At 45.4% G+C, this 24005-nt stretch overlaps 1 protein-coding gene across 2 annotated transcripts in view; it reads right to left on the reverse strand.

The window, feature by feature from the left end:
- The window catches only part of CE4H1orf100 (chromosome E4 C1orf100 homolog), a 28054-nt gene extending 8416 nt beyond the window's left edge, over positions 1–19638 (reverse strand). For both annotated transcript variants that reach the window (XM_043568105.1, XM_043568106.1), the window contains exons 1-4: positions 19523–19638; positions 11033–11101; positions 4806–4901; positions 11–183 (exon numbers count right to left, since the gene is read on the reverse strand). In XM_043568105.1, coding sequence (XP_043424040.1) covers positions 11–183; positions 4806–4901; positions 11033–11088 — 325 coding nt within the window. In that variant the 5' untranslated portion in view covers positions 11089–11101; positions 19523–19638. The remainder of the gene's footprint in view (positions 1–10; positions 184–4805; positions 4902–11032; positions 11102–19522) is intronic.
- Positions 19639–24005: the final 4367 nt, after the last annotated feature.

A 24005-nucleotide genomic window follows, 5' to 3' on the forward strand; every position in this document is an offset into this window, starting at 1 on the left:
CCTGACTTACCAATCTTGTAAAATGGCAGAGAATAGTCCCTTTGGTAGGTGGTTTCTTTATACCATGGTTCAGCGGGCCTTGAATGTCTTCGAAAACAAATGTATCGAATGAGAGTTTGTTGGTCTAATTGAGGCTGATACTGGCTTTTTCTCTTGGGTGGAATTGTCAAGTCTATGAGAGGTCTAAATGAAAATAGAAACAGCTTGCTGAGCACCCAGTAGAAGAAAAGCAGTCCAACGTTCTCATCAGCTGAAATCCACTCTCTGGAAGCAGCCAGGAGGCTACAAAGATACTATTGGTAAGACTCCATGGCGCCAAGGCCAGCACAGTGGGGTTTTCAGCAGGTGGCTCGAGGATCCCAGTCCCTTGTTCCCCCATGGTAGCATCCCTCCTCCTCCTCAACCACAGGTTCCAGAAGACGACCTGCATTGAAACCTCCACTGGGTCTGCTCAAGTGTGGCTACTTCCTGTACTCTGGCTATCTCCTGTATTGTACTTCCTGTGCCCTGGTTACTTCCTGTACTCCACATCTCCCCAAGGCCCTTTCCCGTCATAATTTTCTTCCCTATGGATGTTTGGTTCCCTCCAGGAACCAACACTGTCTTCTGACCAGACTAACCACTATGGTGCAAGTTGGTGTTGGATGAACCTGAAATCAGTTATAACCTTCCTGTCCCTCCACTCAGATAAGTCCCCTCTGAAAGTAAAAGTAAAGAAGAATCAAAATTTAATGGTGAAATATCTCCATACACGTGTGGGAGTTTACACTCACTGGTGCGGCTTGCTTGAGAACACTTTGGTGGTGAGTATTAATATCTTTAAAATGTGCATATGCTTTGTCACAGCCAACTCCGGAAATTAGGGGTGTCACCAAAGACATAGCTCGAAGAATGTTCACCGAAGTATTTTATGATAATAAAAGAATGGAAACAATCTTCATGTGAAAAAAGAGGGATTATTTAGAAAATGATACAGACATGTACAGGAATATCATACCGCCATTAAAAGTGATGCTGTGGAATTATAAATTTTGAGATGGAAGAAAGTCCACAATAAATAATTAAGTTTAAACAAAGGTTTCAGTTGAATTGAACACTTTAAATGGATGAGCTCTATGGTGTGGGAATTATCTCAGGAAAACTGTTATACAAAACAAAGTTTCAATCATCAAAATATCAGCAAACTGAATTCAACAACACATTAAAAGGATCGTACACCATGACCAAGTGGGATTTACTCCAGGACTACAAGGATGGTTCAACATCTGCAAATCAATCAACATAATATGCCACCTTAACAAATTGAAGGAGGGGCGCCTTGGGGGGCTCAGTCGGTTGGGCATCCAACTTCAACTTGGGTCATGATCTTGCAACTCATGGATTTGAGCCCCACATCGGGCTGTCTGCTGTCAGTGCAGAGCCTGCTTTGGATCCTGTCTCCCCATCTCTCTCTGCATCCCCCCCTCTCTCACAAAAATGAATAAAACATTAAAAAATTGAAAGATAATAATCATACCATCATCTCAATAGATGCGGAAAAGAATGTGACAAAATTCAACATCCATTAATGATAATGTGGGTATAAAGGGAACATATTTCAGCATAATAAAGACTATATATGAAAGCCCACAGCTAATCTCATATTCCAAGTTAGAAAGCTGTAAGCTTTTTTCTAAGATCAGGGGTAAGACAAGGATGTCCACTCTCACTACTTTTATTTAACATATATTGGAAGTCCCAACCAGAGCAATTAGGCAAGGAAAAGAAATAAAAGGTATCCAAATAGGAAAGTCAGAAGTAAAACTGTCTCTATTTGCAGATAGCATGATCAATATATAGAAAACTGTAAAGACTCCACCAAAAAAATGTTAGAACTAATGAAGGAGTTCAGTGACGTTTCAGGATATGAAATCAATGTAGAAAAATGTATTGCATTTCTATACACTAACAATAAACTATCGGACAGAGAAATTAAGACAACAATCCTATTTACAATTGCATCAAAAACAATAAATAGGAGTACATTTAACCAAGGAGGTTAAAGACCTACACATTGAAAACCGTTAAGACACTGATGAAAGAAATGGAAGAAAACACAAATAAATGGGAAGATATTCTGTGTCCATGGATTGGAAGAGTTAATATTGTTAAAATGTCACACTATCCAAATCCATCTACACATTTTATGCAATTCCTATAAAAATTCCAAAGGTAGGGGCATGTGGATGGCTCAAGTCAGTTGAGAGTCTGACTCTTGGTTTCGGCTCAGGTCGTGATCCTGGGCTCATGGGATCGAGCCCTGTGTCGGCTTTGCATGGGCACGGAGCCGGCTTGGGATTCTCTCTCTCTCTCCCTCTGCCTCTTACTCTCTCTTTTGAAAAAAATAAAAAATTAAATAAATAAATAAAATAAAAATTCCAAAGGCATTCTTTCACAGGACTAGAACAAAGAATTCTAAAATCCTAAAAATCCCACAAAAGAGTCCAAATATCTAAAGCAATCTTGAGAAAGAGAAACAACATGGAGACATCATGCTTCCTGGTTTCAAATTATATTATAAAGCTATAGCAATTAAAGCAGTATGATATAGTCATAAAAAAGACACATATGTTACATATATCAACAGAACAGTATAGTGAGCACAGAAATAAACCCACATCTATGTGGTCAATTGGTTTAGACAAAAAAAAAAAAAAATCCCCAAAATATACAATGGGGAGAGGACAGTCTCTTTAGTAAGTGGTGTTGGAAAAAATGCAACATGCAAAAGATGAATTATCTTATACACAAAAAGCAACTCAAAATTAAAGACTTGAAGGTAAGACCTGAAACCATAAAACTCCTAGAAGAAAACAATAAGGAGTAAATTCCTTAACATCAAGCTTAGCAATGAGTTTTTGGATTTGACACCAAAAGTAAAGGCAACAAAAACACAAATAAACGGGACTACATCAAACTAAAAAGCTTTTGCACAGTGAAGGAGAGCAACAACAAAAAAAAAGGCAACCTGTGGAATAGGATAAATATTTGCCAATCATATATCTGATAAGGGGTTAATGGCCAAAATACACAAATAACTCCTACAAGTCAATAGTAAAACAAACAAACAAACAAACAAACCAAAAACCCAAAAAACCCGTCTGACTAAAAAATGGGCAGAGAATCAGAACAGACATTTTTTTCCCAAAGAAGACGTATGGATGCCAAACAGACTCATGAAGAATGCTCCCCATCACTAACCATCAGGGAAATGCAAACTGAAACCACAGTGAGCTGTCACCTCCCACCTGTTAGAATGGCTAGTATCAAAAAGGCAAGAGATAAGAAGTGTTGGCGAGGAGGTGGAGAAACGGGAATCTTCGTGCTCTGTTGTAGGACTGCAAACTGGTGCAGCCATTGTGAACAGTATGGAGGTTCCTCCAAAAGTTAGGACTACCAGGAATTCCCCTTCTGGGTACACATCCAAAGAAAGTGAAATCCCTGTCTCAGATATCTGTATCTCCATGTTCATTGCAGCATCATTTGCAATGGCCAAGACATAGAAACAATCTAAGTGTTCATTGATGGATGAATGGATAGAGAAGATGTTGTTGTATACATACATACATATATATATATGTTTTTCTCATATATGTATATATATACACGTGAAAAAAGATCAGATAAAAACAAGGACCGTATGATCTCACTTATATGTGGAATACACAAAAACCAAACACATAGAAAAAGAGAACAGGGGCGCCTGGGTGGCGCAGTCGGTTAAGCGTCCGACTTCAGCCAGGTCACGATCTCGCGGTCCGTGAGTTCAAGCCCCGCGTCGGGCTCTGGGCTGATGGCTCGGAGCCTGGAGCCTGTTTCCGATTCTGTGTCTCCCTCTCTCTCTGCCCCTCCCCCGTTCATGCTCTATCTCTCTCTGTCCCAAAAATAAATAAACGTTGAAAAAAAAAAAAAAAGAAAAAGAGAACAGATTGGTGGCTGCCAGAGGCAGACTTGGGGGGATGGGGAAAATGGGTGAAGGAGGTCAAAATGTACGAACTTCCAGATAAATAAATTCTAGAAGTGTAATGTACTGCATGGTGATTATAGGTAATAATATTGTATTGTGTATTTGAAAGGTCCTAAAATGGTAGACTTTAAAAGTTCTCATCATGAGTAAAAAAATGTGCAATTATATGACGTGAGTCCCGCATCGAGTCCTGCATTGAGCCCCATATTGGGCTCTGCCCTGGTAGGCGAAGCTTGCTTGGGATTCTGTCTCTCTCCTTCTCTCTCTGCCCTTCCTGCACTCTCTAAATAAATAAATAAATAAGTAAATAAATAAACTTAAATAACGCCCAAGTGACTGTTCTTTGTTTTTTCCTTTTCTTTTTGTTAAAATCACATTTGGAAAGACAGAAACCAAATTCACAATTTTACTGAGAGGGAAACTCTCAGGAGGGTAAGTTTTTTGAACAAGTTGAAACTCTAAACTCTTGGTGTTTCTTACATTTCTTTGATGATTTAGTAACATTCTATATTTATTGTTGATTATAAAAGTAATATATGTTCTTTAGAGAAAAATCTGGAAAACAGAGAGAAAGATGAAAAATAAAATACAAATACCAATGATCTTAACCAGTCATAAAACGTCATTGTTAAGTTTGGTGTATTTTGTTCCAAGCTTTTTTTTTTTTAGCCATTAAATAATATTATTATTGTTATCATTATTATGACTACAAATTGTCATCTCCCCCTTTTTTTTTTCATTTTATCATTCTAACTTTAATGAAATTTTTGAAACCTAAGATTTAGGAAGGTCTCCTCACCTGGGAGGTCTCTTCGCACTAGAATCAAAGTGGACTCTTGCCAGCTGCCCGGGGTAATATCCTTGGATGTCCTTTCCTTGATGAGCGATGAATACACTAGTGGAGAAAGTAAAAGGGTGATAAAAAAAAAAAGCAATTCGTTCTTTACAGCAGAATGCCAGCTGTGGTATAATAAAAAATACATGTAGTCTTTGCTTCCGGTTTCTGGCACAGAGCTCTGGAAACCTTTGGAATTTCTTGATAGGGCTGTCTTCTGTTATCCATTTTTCAGGATTTCCTTCTCAAGAGTCATAAGGAAGTATTTGATGTGTCAGGTATTAGGTTCAAACTATCAGAAAAAGAAATAAGAGGCCATTTAAAATCAGTGGGGGCAAATGTTGATCATTGTTGAAATGAGAGAATGGTTGCGTGGGGGCTTCTTTTTTTTTTTTTTTTTAATTTTTATTTTTGGGACAGAGAGAGACAGAGCATGAACGGGGGAGGGGCAGAGAGAGAGGGAGACACAGAATCGGAAGCAGGCTCCAGGCTCCGAGCCATCAGCCCAGAGCCCGACGCGGGGCTCGAACTCCCGGACCGCGAGATCGTGACCTGGCGGAAGTCGGACGCTCAACCGACTGCGCCACCCAGGTGCCCCACGTGGGGGCTTCTTATACTATTTTCTTCCCTTCTTTTGGTAGGTTCACAAACTTGCCCAAGTATTTTAGATTTTTTAAAAGCTGTGGCAATTAAGTGTATGGGGCAAGAAATGAATAGGCACTATGATGGCCAAAGCACAGGGCACTTGTGGGCTGGAGGAGGGGACTTAGCTTTGCCAGGGAGGGCTGGGTTGTAAAGACATTTTGAAGCACAAATCGGTGGGGGGGAGGAAGTGCTTTTGGGGTGTGAAGTTGAGCAGGGGTGGGTGGGCGTGTACAGCTGAACCAAGGCGAGGTGAGGCAAGGGTGCCGGGATATCCAGACCCTACCGTTTGAAAGACATCTTATTTTGGGGTGCCTGAGTGGCTCAGTTCAAGTACCCGACTCTTGATTTCGGCTCAGGTCACGATCTCATGGTTTGTGGATTCGAGCCCTACATCGGGCTCTGCGCTGACAGTGTGGAGCCTGCTTGGGATTCTCTCTCTCTCTTTGCCCCTCCCCACCCCTCCCCTGCTTTCTCTCTCTCTCTCAAAAAATAAACTAAAAAAAAAAAGTTTTGAAAGACGTCTTACTTTATAACCAATTACTTTTCCTTTTAGATTATGGTCACTGCATTATGTTGCCATTTCAGAATTACGTGTAGTTGGATTATGTTAGGCATAAAGGGGGCGTTGTGTCCGAGAGGTTGGGAACCACTCACTAGGGGGCAGGGAATCTTGGTAGCATTTTTAAAAAGAAGATTAATGACATAGTGCAATTTTTATTTTAGAAAGATCTTTGCCAGTGGCTGTGTGGACAATGAAGGTGAGGAGTCTGACTGAAGTACAGAGACTGGCCAGGAGGCAGGTGTCGTCATTTATGTGGGACACGGAAAAACCTGAGCTATGTGTTGGGGAAGGTGGCTGGAGAGGACAGGGGACACCGTGGGAGAAAGGGTTGAGGCTGGGAGGGAGGCGTCCAATACAAGGACAGGCTTGCCTTACGGCTTCAGGCATAAGGAAGAAGGCTGCCACTCCTCTGGAGAGGGAGGGGACACAGGCAGGTCACCATCGTGGGGAGAGTTTGTGATATGTAGGTGTTTGGGGACTTCCACAGGTTCTGAGCTCTCAGACGATGCTATTTCAGAGTTCCAAGGGAAGACTTGGTAGAAAACAGTACATAGTTTTGCACGAAATAGCTCACCAAACACGTGTTGGGTGATGAATGGATATCTGAACCGTGTCCGCAGTCCAACCAGCACTTACTGAATTCACACAACGTGCCTGCACACTGAGGGTTCTTAGATACAGATCTAGGAGCTGACTTGTCCTCATAATGCTCTTTTTTGTTGTTGTTGTTTTAAAGTTTATGTATTTTGAGAGGTCCGGGGAGGGGCAAAGAAAAAGGGAGAGAGAGAGAATCCCAAGCAGACTCCGCGCTGTCAGCCCAGAGCCCGACGTGGGGCTTGAACTCACAAACTGTGAGATCACGACCTGAGCCGAAATCAAGAATTGGACATGTAACCAACTGAGCCACCCAGGCGTCCCTTTGCTCTTTATGTGCTGAAATGGTGATCTGAATAAAGGGTCAGTGGGGTCATGGTTGAGGGACGGATGTCCAGGATTTGGGCAAGCAAACAGGATGGGGAAGACATTCGAGGCGAGGGAAATTTCAGAAGCCAAGATGAGGCCAGAGTTGGGATCAAAGTGGAGTGTGCGGGGGGCCAGCGGGGACCTCGCTGTCTAACCAGTGAGAAAGGCAAGTGCTGTGAACAGGGCGGGTCTGTCTGTCTATGCAAACAGGGCCTCCGGGAGCTCTGACTTTTCAGAAAAACCACAGGCTGTCCGGGCCTGCCCAGTGGCTCGGATAAAGTGACTGAGCCCCAAAGAGTAAATACGAGCAGGGATTAAGTCATAAGAAAGGAGAGGAACTGGCACAATCATAGGGAACAAATGACATTTCTGAGAGCCTGGGACTTTCTTGGGCACCCGTCCCGTGGCTGAAGCACTCCCTTGGAAAGATCCCCCTAGCGCCCTGTTGCAGTCTGTGAGCAATCCAGCCGGGGTTCCGAAGCCACACTGGTCTCTCACAGCTGCTGTGCCGTTTTCAGTAGGCCGAGTTTTGACCGTGGATTCTCACAAGCATGCTTGTAACAAACGCCTGCTGAATACAGGCGAGTGACCTAAGCACTGCTCCGTAGAAGCCGTCTGTAAAAGCTGTTTTGAGGATGGAGAAGCCCTTCTCTGCCAGCACCAGATCACAGGCCCAGCTCCCCACGTGGCCTGACTTCACCTTCCAGAAGAGGAAGATCCCAGTCGAGAGGTTAATGAGGGGCAAAGCGTACGTAACCTGGCCTGTCAGTCAGGAGCTGGCCTCTCCTGGCGGGGCTGGGTGCGTGAGTGGGGGAAGCAGCCGTCTCTCCAGACCTGGCCGCGGACCCCTGCCTGGGCTCTGCTCAGACCCGTCGATTGACTTGGCTTCTAAGATTCCGGAATGAGTTGTGGGAAGGTTGGCTTCTAAGACCCCTTCTCCTCCTCCTCCAGACTCCTGCTTCGACCGATTCCCCCACACGTTGTTTGCCAGCCCCTCAAAGCTTGGCTCTTTGAGGTGATGTGGTCTGTGCAGACGAGAGTGTGTGTAGCCGGAGCAGAAACCTGGGCTTAGCCTCAGACGGAATCCGATATGCACAGGGGAGGTCAGGCGTGTTCGTCCCTCAAGAGCCTGGCCCCGTGACCTGAGGTGGCCCTGCAGTCCTCTGTTATGTCTGTGCTGGGCCTCAGGCTTTATGAGGCTCCTTTACATGGGTGATCGCATCTAATCCCTAGTCACCTTGCCAGGTAAACATTATGAACAACAGGGGACCGAGGTTCAGAGAGGTCAACTGGGCCCTCCAAAGATCACCCGGCTGGTAAATGCCAGAGCCAAGGATCAAACCCGTTCTCTGAGCTCCACGTTGCACCCAGAGTCATCTCTCGGTGTGCAGGATGGCTGGCTTTCAGAAGAATCTAGTGCTATTTTTATATGAACTCTGTGATTCTCTCACGGGCAGGCAGGAAGTCAATGCCGTGCACCGAAGGCACAGGGGAAGAAACAGACACGGCCGTGTTAGCTGGAAGCTGTCCTTGGTTCAAGGAAACAAGCCCTCTTTGCAGGCTCTGAGGTGTCCGCCGTGTGCAGGGGACAGGGAGACAGTGACATTCAACATTCTCTTCTACCCAAGAGTTCACGATCTGGCAGGAAAACCACACTCGGGCACTAACCTATCATACACGATGAGTAAGTGCTGTGTCAGGGAGGAGCAGGCTCTAGGGAATGAGTCACTTAGTAAGGACACGAGCTGGTTGGTGCAGAGGTTGGGAGACGGCCGTGCCCGCTCTGCTATCTTCCAGACTCACTATCCCCTCCAGGAAGAGGGGGGCATCAGGTATCAGTAAAGTAGGGGGGGGGAACTGATCAGCTATGGCTCCGTGTGGCTCCGTGAGTCAACGGGACATTGTGGACATACTTGGTGATCTGGGGTAGGTGTTACCATGACTCCGGGCAGGATGAGCTGACCCCTCCAGCTGCCTCTTGATCTCCCAGAGACCACTTCAGCCAGTGTTTTAAAAATCCACTCTTGGGGCACCCGAGTGGCTCTGTCGGTTAAGCGTCCGACTTCGGCTCGGGTCATGATCTCACAGTTTGTGAGTTCCAGCCCCGCGTTGGGATCTGCGCTGACAGCTCGGGGCTTGAAGCCTGCTTCACATTCTGTGTCTCCCTCTCTCTCTCTGCCCCTCCCCCACTTATGCTCTCTCTCTCTCTGTCTCTCAAAAATAAATAAATAAACATCAAAAAAAATCCACTTATATCTGACACAAATTCCACCTCTTTTTTCTTCCACACCACACTGCACTTATCCGCCTAAAACCGTCTTTTCAGGAGCATCTGATGCTCTGCAAACCAACTCAACCCTCAGCCCAGCCTGAGAGGCAGGCCTGTAGCTTGGGAATGGCCACAGGTGGCATTTACACCTGGTATAACTCTCGTGAGAGCTGTGTGGTCACTATGACTGGTGAACCACTGAATATTTATCAGGTGCCCCCGCCCGTGTGTGATTCCATTTTCCCATGAAGAAAAGACAGTGGGGCTGGCCGAAGAGGAAGCTGAGGTGGGGGCAGGGCCCGTTTGTGGAGAGCCGCGCGGGGCCCTAGCAGAGTTTAGATTTTATGCAAAATGCCGTGATTGCAAGGCTTAATGAAATGAAGGGCTTTGAACCAAGTTACATTTTCGGAAGCGCTTTCTGGAGAATGGACGGTGGTCGTGGCAGGTGAGTGGGGACAGGCCGCATTCCCATTGGAGGTACGTCCTGGAGGTACAACTGAGGAACCTACTGATGGATTGGACCCCCGCCTGTTGCAGATTCAGGAAAGGCGTAGACAAGGGCCTCACAGCGAGTATGGCGGGGAGGCTGGGGCCCCAGCCTAGTTCCGGTGGTGTGCCTCGTCGTGGAGGCTTTGAGGGATGAGCACAGACAACTGAATCCAGCCCCACCTTAGAATTTCATGGACCCTGTGCCTGCTGCACTGTTTCACCCAAACCCTCAGGCTCCCTGTGAGCTGGTTTAGGCCAGGCCCGATGGCCCTGCCTCAGTCCCACTGAGTTCCTTAGCAGCAGCTAAGGGAGCTTTGTTTCCATTTTGCCCAGGAGATGACCCACAGTTAAATAACTCAACAGCGGGCAAGACAGATCTCAAACACATTCCGAAAGACCAAAGGGTTGTGGGGAGGCAGAAATCAAGAAATACTGGAACCCCATTTCCTCCAGTTCCTCATCGTGTGGGCTTCTGGGAGAGAAGGGTAGACTCTGTCCTTTCTCTGAAAGAGGACTGTAGGAACAAAGCATCCTTTCCCCATCCCTCCTTCGGTAATTTCTGGAAGCGAAAGGACTTATCTTTGTTGACTAAACATTGTCAAAAATAACTAGATACTAAAATAAACACAGGCCTCACTCAAAACCACGAAGCCAAAGAGGCTGACCTCAAAGTCGCTTACCGTGCGAGTGTCTTACCCATTGTCATAGCTTCTGAGCCTCTCCAGACCCCACGGCCAGTGGTAAAGGGAGGCTGGGTTAGAGTCTATAGATTATTACCCAATATCTCTCAGCAAGATGACTTTAGCCCAAGAACACATGTCTAGGGCTTGTTAGTCTTGGCCCGTCTAAGGCTGGAACTTGGAGGAAGAGTGAAAATCCTACTTTGTTTCAACTTCCCATATGGCAGAAGCAGGAAGTGGTTTGTTGATCCTGAGCAGACTAAAGGGGCCCCCGCTAAAATTTAGGCTGAGGTTCCTCATCCTTCTTGTTGAAGCCCTTCCCAAGCAAAAACCAATATCCTTCCAATCTTCTGGGTGTTTGGAGTTGCCTGTTTGCTTGGATTTTGCCATCAGTGTGGAATTTCTTTTTGTTTGTTTTTTACAACTTTCCCCAAACTCAAAGAAATGTCATTGGAACCTCTGGCAGCTATTACCTCTCAATCACAGAGCACCTGGTGAGCAAATCTACCCCCCACCCCCCACCCCAGGTGTCTGTCTGCCTTACCACAGCTCTGGATGGCGTCTATGTCTGGAAGAACATTACCTAGATAGGATCACTGGGCGGCGGTCAATAAATTCTCGAAGCCGGATGGCAGCCATGGTGGATGGGAGTCTAAAAAACATTACAGAGTGAAGGTTTATATTGCAAATGTATACACACTATGTACTATATCGCATATACACTAGACACACAGTCCACTTCCATGTGACAGCTGTCTAGTGCCACAAAGTCTGTCTGGAAAGAAATAACAGTAAGAAAATTGAAGAGTAAGGAGACTATCCATGGCTTCTTGTAGACCACTTAGGGAAGGAAAGAAACTAGTAAAGGGGGAAAAAAAGTGGAAAGCACAAGCCGATATGGGCGTGCCTGGGTGGCTCAGTCGGTTGAGTGTCCAACTCTTGATTTCAGCTCATGTCATGATCTCACGATGTGGGATTGAACCCTGTGATGGGCTCTATGCTGAGGAGCCTACTTAAGATTCTCTCTCTCTCCCTCTGCTCCCTGGCTCATGCCTGCTCTCTCTCTCTCTCTCTAAAAGAAAAAAAGGGGGGGGAGGGGCCAAGATGGCAGAGGAGCATGACATTCTCTGCCTCTCCCATCCCTGAAATGCAACTAGATCAGCAACGAACCATTTTGCACACCTAGAAAATTGATCTGAGGATTAACACAACAATCTGCGAAACTTGAGCCACAGAGGTCAGCAGGAATTCACCCTAAAAGAAAAAAAAAAAAAAGAAACTACTGTGCCAGTTGGGTTTTTAGTGTCTGTTCCCACCCTTCTTAGGTGCCTTCCTACCGCACTGGCTCATGGGCTTTGCATTACATGTCCAGACTCCCTGGAACCTAGAACTCTGGATAGGATTTCGACTCCTCCAAATCCGACAGACCGGACTGAGATCTGGAAGGCAGAAACGAGGCAGAGGCCATTTCCTGCTGCTCATGAAGCCGCGTGTGGTGAGTGTCTGTCTACAGCACAAGGTCTCCAGCACTGGGTGTCATGAAGCAAGTGCATCGAAGACAGTGACTGAGGCCACATTCTGGGGTTCAAATACCATCTTTAGGAGTATGGAGCAAGCACCACAGTGGCCGTGCTGGTGGCTTTGGGAGTAGGTTCTGGAAGCAGCTTCCTGAGTAGGGCACAGGTAGCTGCTCCCATGTTGGGTCAGTGTTGTGGAGGCGTTCAAGAAGCTTCCTGGAGGCCTTCCCCAGAGTCTGCTTCTCATTGTCCTTCTGATGATTTTTTAAGGGCCTCACCATCGACATCGAACTCTTTCTTTTTCCTAGACGTAAACATACAATCTAGATTGTTTCTAGTCTACACTTCGCATTGCAGCTGATTATCTCCCGTAGAGGAAGACTTTCAGCGGAAAACCACTACACATGAGTATTCTCTTGAGAAACAGTCCACGATGGGAAGAGAAACGGAGTGCCTGGGAGACAGACGTGGGAGAAAGCCTTACTTTTTTAGTTTACCGTTCGGGTACCTCACCAATTCTGTACCGTGTGTTTGTATTATGCGTATGCGCAGACCGCTGGGCCTGTGTCTGCATAAACGGGGTAAAGAATAGCATAGCAGTGGAATGTCCGACCGGCACCCACGTGGCTGGAAGAAATGGGGAAAGTCGTCTCCCCGCAGGGGACGGGATGTGTGTGTCCCCTACCCCTGAGCTCCTTAAATTCACGTGTGAAACCCTGATCCCAAAGCGGTGGTGTTTGGAGGCGGGGCCTTTGAGAAGGAAAGAGGGCGGGGACCCCACGAATGGAACTGGTGCAGACCGCAGAGGGCTCACTTGCTCTCTTCTGTCTCGTGAGGACACAACAGGAAGTCGGCAGCCTGCAACCCGGAAGAGGGGTCTCAGCAGAACCCCCACCAGGCTGGCGCTCAGATCTCGGCCTTCCAGCCTCTAAAAGTGTGAGGAATACATTTCTGGTGCTTGTAGACCACCCAGGCCACGGGAATTCGTTACAGCGGCCGGAACAGACTAAAGCAGCTGCTCTGTGTTTTGATGATTACAAGACCTATCTGGAGGGTTAAGGGAGGCAATAATGCATGTGTGTGTGTGTGTGTGTGTGTGTGTGTGTTCTGTACACAAAACAGCACCTTTGCGAACAGAGAAATATGAGTTTCTATGTATGGGTGTGTACTATGTGTCAGGTGACATGAAACCTGCTATTTTATGGACCAAAAAAAAAAAAAAGTACTGGGAAATAAGTTGTACAAGGACACTGAGCAACCAGGATGGGAATCCATTTGGTTCCAGAAACATTTGACTACTATGCTACATCGCAAAAACCACAGAGCGCCCAGACCATCAGCCACAACAAAAGCGGGACAGCCCCAAAGAAGCAGTAACCTTCTTTGGTTAGGAGATCGGTCGGAAAGCAAGTGTGTGGTGCCTCCTTCTTCCCTTTTCTAGTCAAAACTAGTCCACGGACCATTCACAGGCCAGCTAGTTGCGTTGTTTCGCCTCTGAATGTATTTTTCAAGCAGCTTGAACATTTTCAGGCAAGATTATATTAGAATAGTTTGGCTATCCAGTGGAGTCTGCTCATTATGTAATCTGTGTTTTTCTTTTAGTGCTAGTGTGATTATTAAAAAAAAAAGAAAAAAGAAAAAAACACCCAAGAAGTAGAAAGAACAAAAGAGAAAATCCGAGTAAACACCACTGAGCTCCTGCTTGAACTCGGAAAGCTTTGTGACTGCTGGGATTTTCCTTCACCAGACGTGACATGCCGGAGAGAAGAATGGAAGATATTCAGGACATTTGTGCTTCACTAAGACAACGCCGCGTCTGCCTTTTGAGGATAGAGTGATTGCTCAGTGCCTAGGAATTCTGAATCAACACCGGAGGGAATAAACCAGTCCTGGGCTGCCATGCTTTGGCCGGGCCACAAAAAACATTTTCGGAGGAACACACGAACAGCCCACACGGAATCTGAGCTCTCAGAATCATCGGAAGACATTGTCTGGCAATGGTTGCAACCTGTCCTTCTGCATCCCTAGAGAACGGTTGCTACCACGTATACAGGCTACCAAGTCACATCTTGTGTGATTACTTGTCATCTCTGGAACAAAGAAGAGAATGTAGTTTGCAGTAAGACGTGTCAGTTCGTTTTATTTTAGTCGATCGTGAAAAATAGATTCACATGCCAAATCTGAAGGAGATGATTACGCGCGCATGTTAAGCTTGCCATCACTTCCATACTCGCAGCCAACACTGTGCAACCACTGTTCTCGGCACCCTGGACAATGGAACTTTCATCTCCTTTAAAATACAGACTCTTGGGGCGCCTGGGTGGCGCAGTCGGTTAAGCGTCCGACTTCAGCCAGGTCACGATCTCACGGTCCGTGAGTTCGAGCCCCGCGTCAGGCTCTGGGCTGATGGCTCGTAGCCTGGAGCCTCTGGGCTGATGGCTCAGAGCCTGGAGCCTGTTTCCGATTCTGTGTCTCCCTCTCTCTCTGCCCCTCCCCCGTTCATGCTCTGTCTCTCTCTGTCTCAAAAATAAATAAACACGTTGAAGAAAAAAAAAAATTTAAAATACAGACTCTTTGTTGGTCGCTTGAATAGAAGATTCTTCCTCAGAGGTGCCCCAAATAAAATCCTTCCGGGGCAAAGGTGAGTTCTAGCTGGATCCCCATACATACGTTCCATTCCATTTTGAATTAGCCTTAGGGAACCTTAAACATTTTTCTTGTTTTAAACTGAGGGCGTGATTATGCTCAAAGTGAATAATGCTGTAAAATAATATGAAAATTATCCACAAACTATTTTCATTTTTTATGTTTTATATACATTATATATGTACATACTTAAATACTCGAAACCACGGCAGATCTCCTATTTTATATTCTCTGCTTTTCACTTAATGAGGTATCATGACATTTTTCCACATTGCTACAGAGTATTCTTAATTCTAATGTTTAAGGTTCCTTTATGTTGTTTGGTGAGGTCCAACCATCACTTTATTTAAAATAGTACCCCATTCCTCTCCCACGCCTGGACTCCTCCCTGTTCTATGTTTTATTTTTCTCCAAAATGCTCATCACCACCTGCTGTACTACATGTTTACATATGTATCTGATTTAGGTCTGTCTCCCCATCGGAAAGTAGTCTCCATGAAGACAGGGAAGTTTGTCTCTTATCCCCACTGCTGTATCCCTAGGGCCAAAGATAAAAATTGGCACATGGTGGACATTTCATAAATATTTATTGAGTAACCGAATATGCCGGAATTTATGAAACCCAGTCCCATAGTACTGGCCATTTTGATCTTGCTGAATATAAATATATTTTGATTCTAGGAAACTTATTCCTTAAGGTACATTCCTAAGAATGAGATAAGATTTGGGCAACTTCATGGCTCTTATTTAGGAGAATTGCAACCACTTCCAATTAATTAATACCGGCACATAAACCACCGTGGTTAGACTCCCAGGGCACAGAAATGAAAGCTTAAAAATAGAATTTTTTATCATTCTGATGTTCAGAAGGTGAACTAAGGTACACAAGTAAAAGACGCAACGTTGCAACAAACTGCCTCAACGTTAATGTTCAACATACTGAGTTAGGGACAAAGGTATGAGACTTACCTTGTCAACGTTTTCGGCAACTTTCTGGTATTACAGAATATATTATGGATCAAATCGGAATTCTGTTAAATAATATAACAGTCAAAAATCTGATAAAACCTATCCATTTATGGTCACATTTCTTAGCCAACCATGAGGGAAGTTTTTCAACCAGATGAGGAACATCTATAGAAATTTACAGCTAACATCATGCGTAATGGAGAAAGACTGGTTTCTTCCTAAAATCAGAAATAAAGCAAGGATGTCACTCTTATCACTCCTATTCCACATAATGCAGGCAGTCCTACACAGTACAATAAGGCCAGGGCAAGACATATAAGGCATATAGATGGAAAGGAAGAAAACTGTCCCTATTTACAAATGATATAATAGTTTATGTAGAAAATCCCAAGGAGCCTATGAATAAATAAATAAGCTTATTTATTTATTTTGAGAGAGAGAGAGAGTGCACATGAGCTGGAAGAGGGGCAGAGAGAGAGAGAAGGAGAGAGAATCCCAAGCAGGCTCCATGCTCCACACTGAGCCTGACACGGGGGCTCGATCTCCCCACTGTGAGATCATGACCTGGACTGAAATCAAGAGTTGGATGATAAGTCCAGACAACCGAGCCGCCCAGGCGCCCCAAAACAAATAACGTTTTTAACAAGATCATAGGATACAAGGTCAACACACATAATTATATTTCTATACTTTAAATAAAAAATTGGAGCCCAAAATTTAAAACACAACTATTTATAATAGCTCAAAAGAAAAAAGGAGAAACATTATGCACAAATCTAACAAGACATGCACAGACTCTGTATGCTGAAGGCTACAGAATTGATGGAAGAAATCAAAGACCTGAGAGATATACTATGTTCATGGTTTGGGAGACTCAACATAGTAAAGATGACAATCTGCCCAAATTGGATCTGGTCAAACTACCCAGTAGGAGTTTTTGGAGAATATAGATGAGTTTATTCTAAAGCTTATTTGGAAATGCAAGGGAACTAAAATAGCCAACACAATTTTGAAAAAGAGTAGCCACCCTCTGTGGGAAACGAAGGGAAGGGCCTCATCCTGGGCTGACGCTCATTATCCACCAGACAGTTGTCACATATGCTGTTTCACTCAATCCTCTCAGGAGTCCTGAGAGTTTTCCTTCATTATCCTGAATTTCTAGTAGATGTTAAATTTCACGTTGAAGGTTACATGGCCAATAAACAAGAAAAGGAAAAAAAAAAAGGCAAATCTGTTTGACTCTGAAGTCTTCTCCTCCTGCTACAGTGCCACTGACTCATTGATCCACTCAACAGATATTTCTTGATCAACCACCTTTGCTTGGCACTGTGCCAGGCACTAAGGAAAAAGCATTTAGCAAGAGACATGTGGTTCTGCTTTCTCGTTACTTACCTGCTGGAAGGAGATCAAGTCTGATACTAATCACAACCTCACACAAGTTGATACCAAATTGAAGCTTCATAGCTTCTAAAACAGAATCCTTGACAAGTTTCCTCGACAAGTTACCTTTCAGGTTGTTGAGTGGCTGTGTCCCCACACCCCACCCACACTCTTTTTTCAGTATTTTATTATGTTTTCAATGTTTGTTTTTGAGACAGACAGCATGAATGGGGGAGGGGCAGAGAGAGAGAGGGAGACACAGAATCTGAAGCAGGCATCAGGCTCTGAGCCTGATGTGGGGTTCAAACCCACCAACCGTGAGATCATGACCAGAGCCAAAGTCGGAGGCTAAACCGATTGAGCCACCCAGGTGCCCCCCCCCCCCCCGCCGCCGCCTCCGAATTTTTCAGAATTTTAAAGGAAAAGGCTCCAAGAATAGATGTCACCTTTGCTTCAGAAAACCTGAGCATTTTCCCTGATAGGAAGCATGTGATAAGCTTTCCTCATGTAGATGGGCTTTCTGTGGTTTAAAATTTTAAAGTGACATCAATTTTTTATGGTAGGAAGGACTAAAAATAATATTTGTTAAATCAGAGGTTAGATCCTCCCAGTATGAGATTGAGTGGAACCAGTAGTAACTGCCTGGTGAGTCTAATAAGCTTGTGAACCTCAAATAACTAGCAAGTTTTATCACTTAATTAATCTGTTCAAAGAAGAAGCAGAGGCAGAATAGTAGTCAGGGTCCCAAGGTTCTAATATTATTTATCCGTAATTTTGGGAAAATTCGAGAAACAGAGGGTGGCATTTAAACTGGTATATAGGGGCGCCTGGGTGGCGCAGTCGGTTAAGCGTCTGACTTCAGCCAGGTCACGATCTCGCGGTCCGGGAGTTCGAGCCTCGCGTCAGGCTCTGGGCTGATGGCTCGGAGCCTGGAGCCTGTTTCTGATTCTGTGTCTCCCTCTCTCTCTGCCCTTCCCCCGTTCATGCTCTGTCTCTCTCTGTCCCAGAAATAAAAACAAAAAACAAAAAACAAAAAACTGGTATATAAGTAGCAACAATTGGTTTTCTAGATGTACTTTAAAACCCCAGAGCCCTGCGCGCCACCCTCGCCCAGCACCCCCCGCCCCCCGCCTTTCCTTGGAGGTGTGCAATCGGTACTCAAGGTGTTGGGCCCCTGGGGAAAGCTACTCCTTAGTGATCTGACAGTGCAGAGAAGCCGTGGGGTGGGGGCTTGCTCAGAACTGGTGTGACCCACCCTGGCCGGATGTATGACAGCGGCCTGGCTGATTGCAGGGTGGCTGCGTAGTGGGGGTAATTGCTACCACTTGCCTTTGAGCATGTGTATTGTGAGAAGAATTGAGAAGAGGGCTTTCCGCCACTGAATGGCCTGGACAGTCCCCTCCTTCTTCTGTTTCCTCAAGAAGCCAGTCTTCCCAGTTCACGAAGATTGGTCATCTACCCCCGCCTCCCAATCCTACTCTGAATTCTACTGCCTCAATGCTTTTTCTTCTCTTCTTCTGAATCTAAGTTCCACCCCCCCTTCCTGGCCTTATTCAAGGTCTGTGTCATATCCTCCAAGGCCTCTCTCTTCTGGGTTCCAAATGGTCCGTTGCCCACCTCTGGACTCCCAGAGCCCTTAATTAATCCTATAACGCATTTTGGTTTTAAGGCCTGTCTTCATTGGCTTATTGGTTTCTGAATTCATCTATTCATTCTATTGTTGAAGAGAACATTGAATGAGTAAAAAGTTTGTGCCCGGCCTCGGATAAGGCTCTAGAGATTCTGCAAAGCACAAGACATGAGTTTCATACAAGGTCTGGCCTGTCTACCTGAAATGCAAGTTCCTAGATGTTGGGACCGTATTGTTTTGGCAGCCACTGTCTCCACTGTCCTTGTCCTTCTCCTGCCTCATTGACTGGCAAAGTACTCCCCATCCAAGGAAGTGCTCCGTGCGTACTTTGGAATGAATGAATGAAAGAACCAATCAATCAGTCAGTCAACTCAATAACCTGCTAATCTAGTAAACAGTTTTTAATCTTTGTTCTTTTTGTTTTTTTAAAAAAAATGTTAATGTGTATTTATTTTTGAGAGAGAGAGAGAGCATGAGCAGGGGAGGGGCAGAGAGAGAGGGAGACAGAATCTGAAACAGGCTCCAGGCTCTGAGCTGTCAGCACAGACCCCGATGTGGGACTCGAACCCACGAACCATGAGATCATGCCCTGAGCCGAAGTCAGAGGCTTAACCGACAGAATCACCCAGGTACCCTTTTAATCTTTGTACTTTTTGTATTGCAGAGAGCCAGATGCCTTTACATGGGTGTACCTCGTTTCTAAGAGAAAAAAAAATGTTGAGCTAAATCTACTCAAATAATTTAAAGCTGAGAGGTATGAACATTCACTTTCCAAAAGAATTCTTGGCTTTACAGAATGGTTTGCCACAAAGTTTGCTTAACTGTGAGTGCTCGTCTCCAGAACGTTCAAAACGCAATCGGCAATTTAGTACGACAAGCACTAAGTAAGAGGAGAGAGATGTTCCAGCAGTAATGACCGAACCGGTGTTACCTGCTTGGGCTCCAGTGGGTAGAGTCCTCTTTGTTCTTAAAAATCAGTCTTCTGAGGACAGTGGTTATTTCAGCCACCTCCGGGTGCTGGATATACTGCAACAACACACTGCAGAGATATAGGGCTCGATCCTTTTACATCACTCAAAAGGCTATTGTGATGCACTGTGGGACAGAAAGTTTTGCTAGATGATGCCTGTCAGGTCATGGCCTTATAAAAAGTAGGGATCCTTTGGTCTCTATGAGAGCCAAGCTGCACAAGAAAGAAAGGGTGAAAATCAGGGTGGAAAAGAACACCATGTGGGCAAATAACCCAGACTATTTAACCATCAGAACTTTCTTTTCTGTAAAGAGTATTCCAGGGACAACATAAGGTTAAAGAGCTGGGTGGTGCGGTATTGGCATGTGCTACCCTTTGCAAGCTGGAATTGAGGAAGTAGGGTACACGAGGGACGAATGAGCCCAGCTCTGCTTGGTCCAGCACTCAATTAGGCTCCATCCTGCTCCTACTGAGGCCACCAGAGGAGGCTTTTAATTGTTTACAGATACAGTTCAAACCAAACACGGAGCATCACAGCAGCACCACTATGTAGAATAGGGTCGTAACCTCAGAAGAACAGAATCGCAAATGTGCCTATTCAAACCAACCTTTACCAAAAACCAAAACCAAGATAAACCACGAGTATTATCTGCAGGACGCTGGCCTGGGCCCAGGACCACCCCTCAGTTAAATAGTGTTTGCAAAGAGGAAGTAAGGTATTTCCGTGCAATTTTATTTATGTTTATTCTTATTAAATAATGTTTTTTAATGTTTATTTTTGAGAGAGAGAAACAGAGCGTGAGCAGGGGAGGGGCGGAGAGAGGGGGAAGACACAGAATCCGAAAGAGGCTCCAGGCTCCGAGCTGTCAGCACAGAGCCTGACATGGGGCTTGAACTCACGAACCGTGAGATCATGACCCGAGCTGAAGTCAGGTGCTTAACCAACTGAACCACCCAGGTGCCCCAGTTTCCATACAATTTTAGGTGGAGAGACAAAGGGGTAGACTGGGGCTCCCACTGGGAGCCTCACCCACATGGAAGAGAGACAATAGTAGTTTAATGCCAAAGTCTTGGTGACACAGCGCTTTGTTAAAAGGAGAGAGGTGGGGAAAGTTTAAAGAACAGACGCGACCTACCGGGATTAACTAATAGAAGTGATAAATGGTTCTCATTTGCTGGGTAGGCACCTTCTATTGCCAGGCACTGTGTTAGCTATTTGACACACACCAAGCCAAATCCCAGCCGTGGCCTCTGAAGGTAAATATCTCCATTTGAAATGAAGGCTGACAGAGGCGAGGGAACTCACTGGAAGTCACAACCAGGCTCTAATAAGTCTACGGTTTGAACCTAGCTCTATCGGACGTTGAAGCCCAGGGTGAATTATCTTTTAATTAAAATACATAAATTAAAAAATTTTTAAAGTTTATTTATTTTGAGAGAGAGTGGGGGAGGGGACAGAGAGAGAGGGAGAGAGAGACTCTCAAGCAGGCTCCACGCTGTTAGCGCAGAGCCTGATGCAGGGTTCGATCCCATGAACCGTGAGATTGTGACCTGAGCCGAAACCAAGAGTCAGTCACTTAACCGACTGAGCCACCCAGGTGCCTCTAAGAATAATCCATAGTCTTCATGAAGGAAAAGACAAACAAAAATGCCTTCATGTTATTCATGGAAATAAACCTGACAATACAAAAAAAACATACAGAGAAGAAAGTTAAAAATGAACATAAATCTCATGAGTCAGAAATTATCGTTGTCCTGGATAAGTTAACATCAGTTTAGATGTCCTTCTGAACATATGAACAGATTGACATTAAGAGTTACATGGCTGAGGGACACCTGGGTGGCTCAGTTGGTTAAGCGTCCGACTTCGCTCGGATCATGATCTCATGATTTGTGGGTTCGAGCCCTGTGTTGGGCTCTGTGCTGACAGCCTGGAGCCTGGAGCCTGCTTCGGATTCTGTGCCTTCCTCTCTCTCTGCCCCTCACCTGCTCACGCTCTGTCTCTCAAAAACAAATAAACATTAAAAATTAAAAAAAAAAAGAGTTACATGGCTGACTTCCAAGGAAGATGGCGGAGTAGAAAGACTCTAAGCTGACCTCGTCCTGTGGATACAACTAGGTAACACCCCCCATCACTGTAAATAAGCTAGAAAATGACCTGAAGACTGGGAGAACAAACTCTACAACTAACTGTAAAGAAGAGGCCAGGGGCGCCTGGGTGGCTCAGTTGGTTATGCGTCCAATTTTAGCTCAGGTCATGATCTCACGGTCCATGGGTTCAAGCCCCACACTGGGCTCTGTGCTGACAGCTCAGAGCCTGGAGCCTGCTTCCGATTCTGTGTCTCCCTTCGTCTCTGCCCCTCCCCCACTCATGCTCTGTCTTTCTCCATCTCTCAAAAATGAATAAACGTTAAAAAAAAAAAAAAAAAAAAGAGGCCACGTTCAAGAGGGTAGGAAGGGTGGAGTCCCAGGGCAGAGCTAAATGGACTGTGGTCCTCAGTGCTAGGGAGAGGGTCACAGTCTCAGAGGGGGAAGAGAAACAGACTACCACACCCTCGAGCCCACATGTGAAGACAAATCTCTATAGCATTTGACTTTGAAAATTAGAACGACCGAATTTTGAAAGTTCTTACAACTAGTGGGACATAAAGCCTTGAGCTTTAAAAATCAGAGGGCTCTGGTCTGGGAGAGCCTGGAGGGTGATAGAAAACCATCCCCACCCTTAAAGAGACAGCATGACAAATAACCCTCTGAGATACAGCTTAGAGACAGCAGTTTGAAAAATGCCTGGGGCGAACGGGAGGAAGAGTTATTTATTAATTGCACCTGCAGGAACCAGAGGGGCCCCAGCATTCACCGCCTAACTTGCTTACACTGCACCCCACTGCCTCCAGCCGGGCTTGCGTGTCTCAGTCCTGGCCCCGCAGCTCCCCCACCCCCCGCGGCAGAAGACTAGTGCAAACCATGCCAACACTGCTTCTCTTCCCCACGCACTTTGCGGGACCTCGGTCCCTGTGGCGGCAGCCTGTCACCTCCCACGGAGGAGGTGGACACCTCGCTCAAACTGCATGCCTTGCCTGCACGCACTTCGCAGAGGCAGCAGCTGGCCCCACCTCAGCATCGGAGGCATGTTCCCTCTGGCAGAGGACCAGTGCACCCTTGTTAAAGGATCAGTGCCTGCCCCACCCATGACTTTCAAGAGCGGACTTTCCTCGCACACAGAAGCAGACACAGAGAGTTAGACAAAATGGGGAGACAGAGAAATATGACCCAGTGGAAAAAATGGGACAAAATTACAGCCAGAGGCCTAAGCAAAACTGAGATACGTAATATGCCTAAGAGAGAATTTAAAGTAATGATCACAAAGATACTGGGCTTGAAAAAAGAGTGGAGAACATCAGTGAGACCCTTAACCAGGAGATTTAAAACAAAACAAAACAGAACATCAGAAATGAGGAACACAATAGTTTGGCAAGAGTACTGCATAGGAGATATTGTGGCATATGACGTACTTTTGAAGACCTAACTGGGCACCTGGGTGGCTCAGCCGGTTAAGGGTCCAACGTCGGCTCAGGTCATGATGTCATGGTTCGTGGGTTCGAGCCCCACATCGGGCTCTGTGCTGACAGCTCAGAGCCCGGAGTCTGCTTCGGATTCTGTGTCTTCCCCCTCTCTCTGCCCCTCCCCTGCTCACACTCTGTCTCTCTGTCTCAAAAATAAATAAACATTAAAAAAATTAATAAAGACCTAACCCAGATGTATGTCAATCATACCTCATAATGTGATTAAAAAAAAAAAAACACCACCACCAAGTCGGACAAATTTTTTTTTTTGCTTTTACACAGTACAAATGGTTACTATTAACTTGATGACAAAATTAATTTCTTGGAAGAATGAAGGAATAATGAGATTCACCTCAGGAGGCAGGCACCAGGCCAGGTCTTGGGTCCTCAGACACAGGGCTTCCTGGTATCCTGGGACTTGAAACTGATATGAGAATGACACAGCCTGTCTGTCAGGGGCTCAGATCACATAGCACGAATGCAGCCACTGGGGAAATAGGATCGGAGAGCCACTCCAACTGCCTCCTGTTTAAGTGTTGATGGCAACGGATTATCAGAGGGGGCTGATGTAAACACACTTTTACTTGCTTTATTTGTTTGATCCTCCTAACAAACCAAGAGATAAGAACGTCTCTGAAGAATCCCAAAGCAACAGAATGTCTCCTAAATCACAAAATCGTTTTAGGCATGTTGGGGGTGGAGTGTTTGTCACCCCCAAATTCATGTATTGAAGCCCCAAGCCCCAGGGTGATGGTGTTTGGAGATGGGGACTTTAGGAAGAAATTAGGGATGGATTGGTCATCAAGGTGGAGGTCCCCATGATGGATTTAGTGCCCTTAAAGGAGAACAAGAAAGAGAGAGATCCCCCCCGCCCCACATGT

This window comes from Prionailurus bengalensis, chromosome E4, assembly GCF_016509475.1.
Source record: "Prionailurus bengalensis isolate Pbe53 chromosome E4, Fcat_Pben_1.1_paternal_pri, whole genome shotgun sequence".
Taxonomy (NCBI): Eukaryota; Metazoa; Chordata; class Mammalia; order Carnivora; family Felidae; genus Prionailurus; species Prionailurus bengalensis.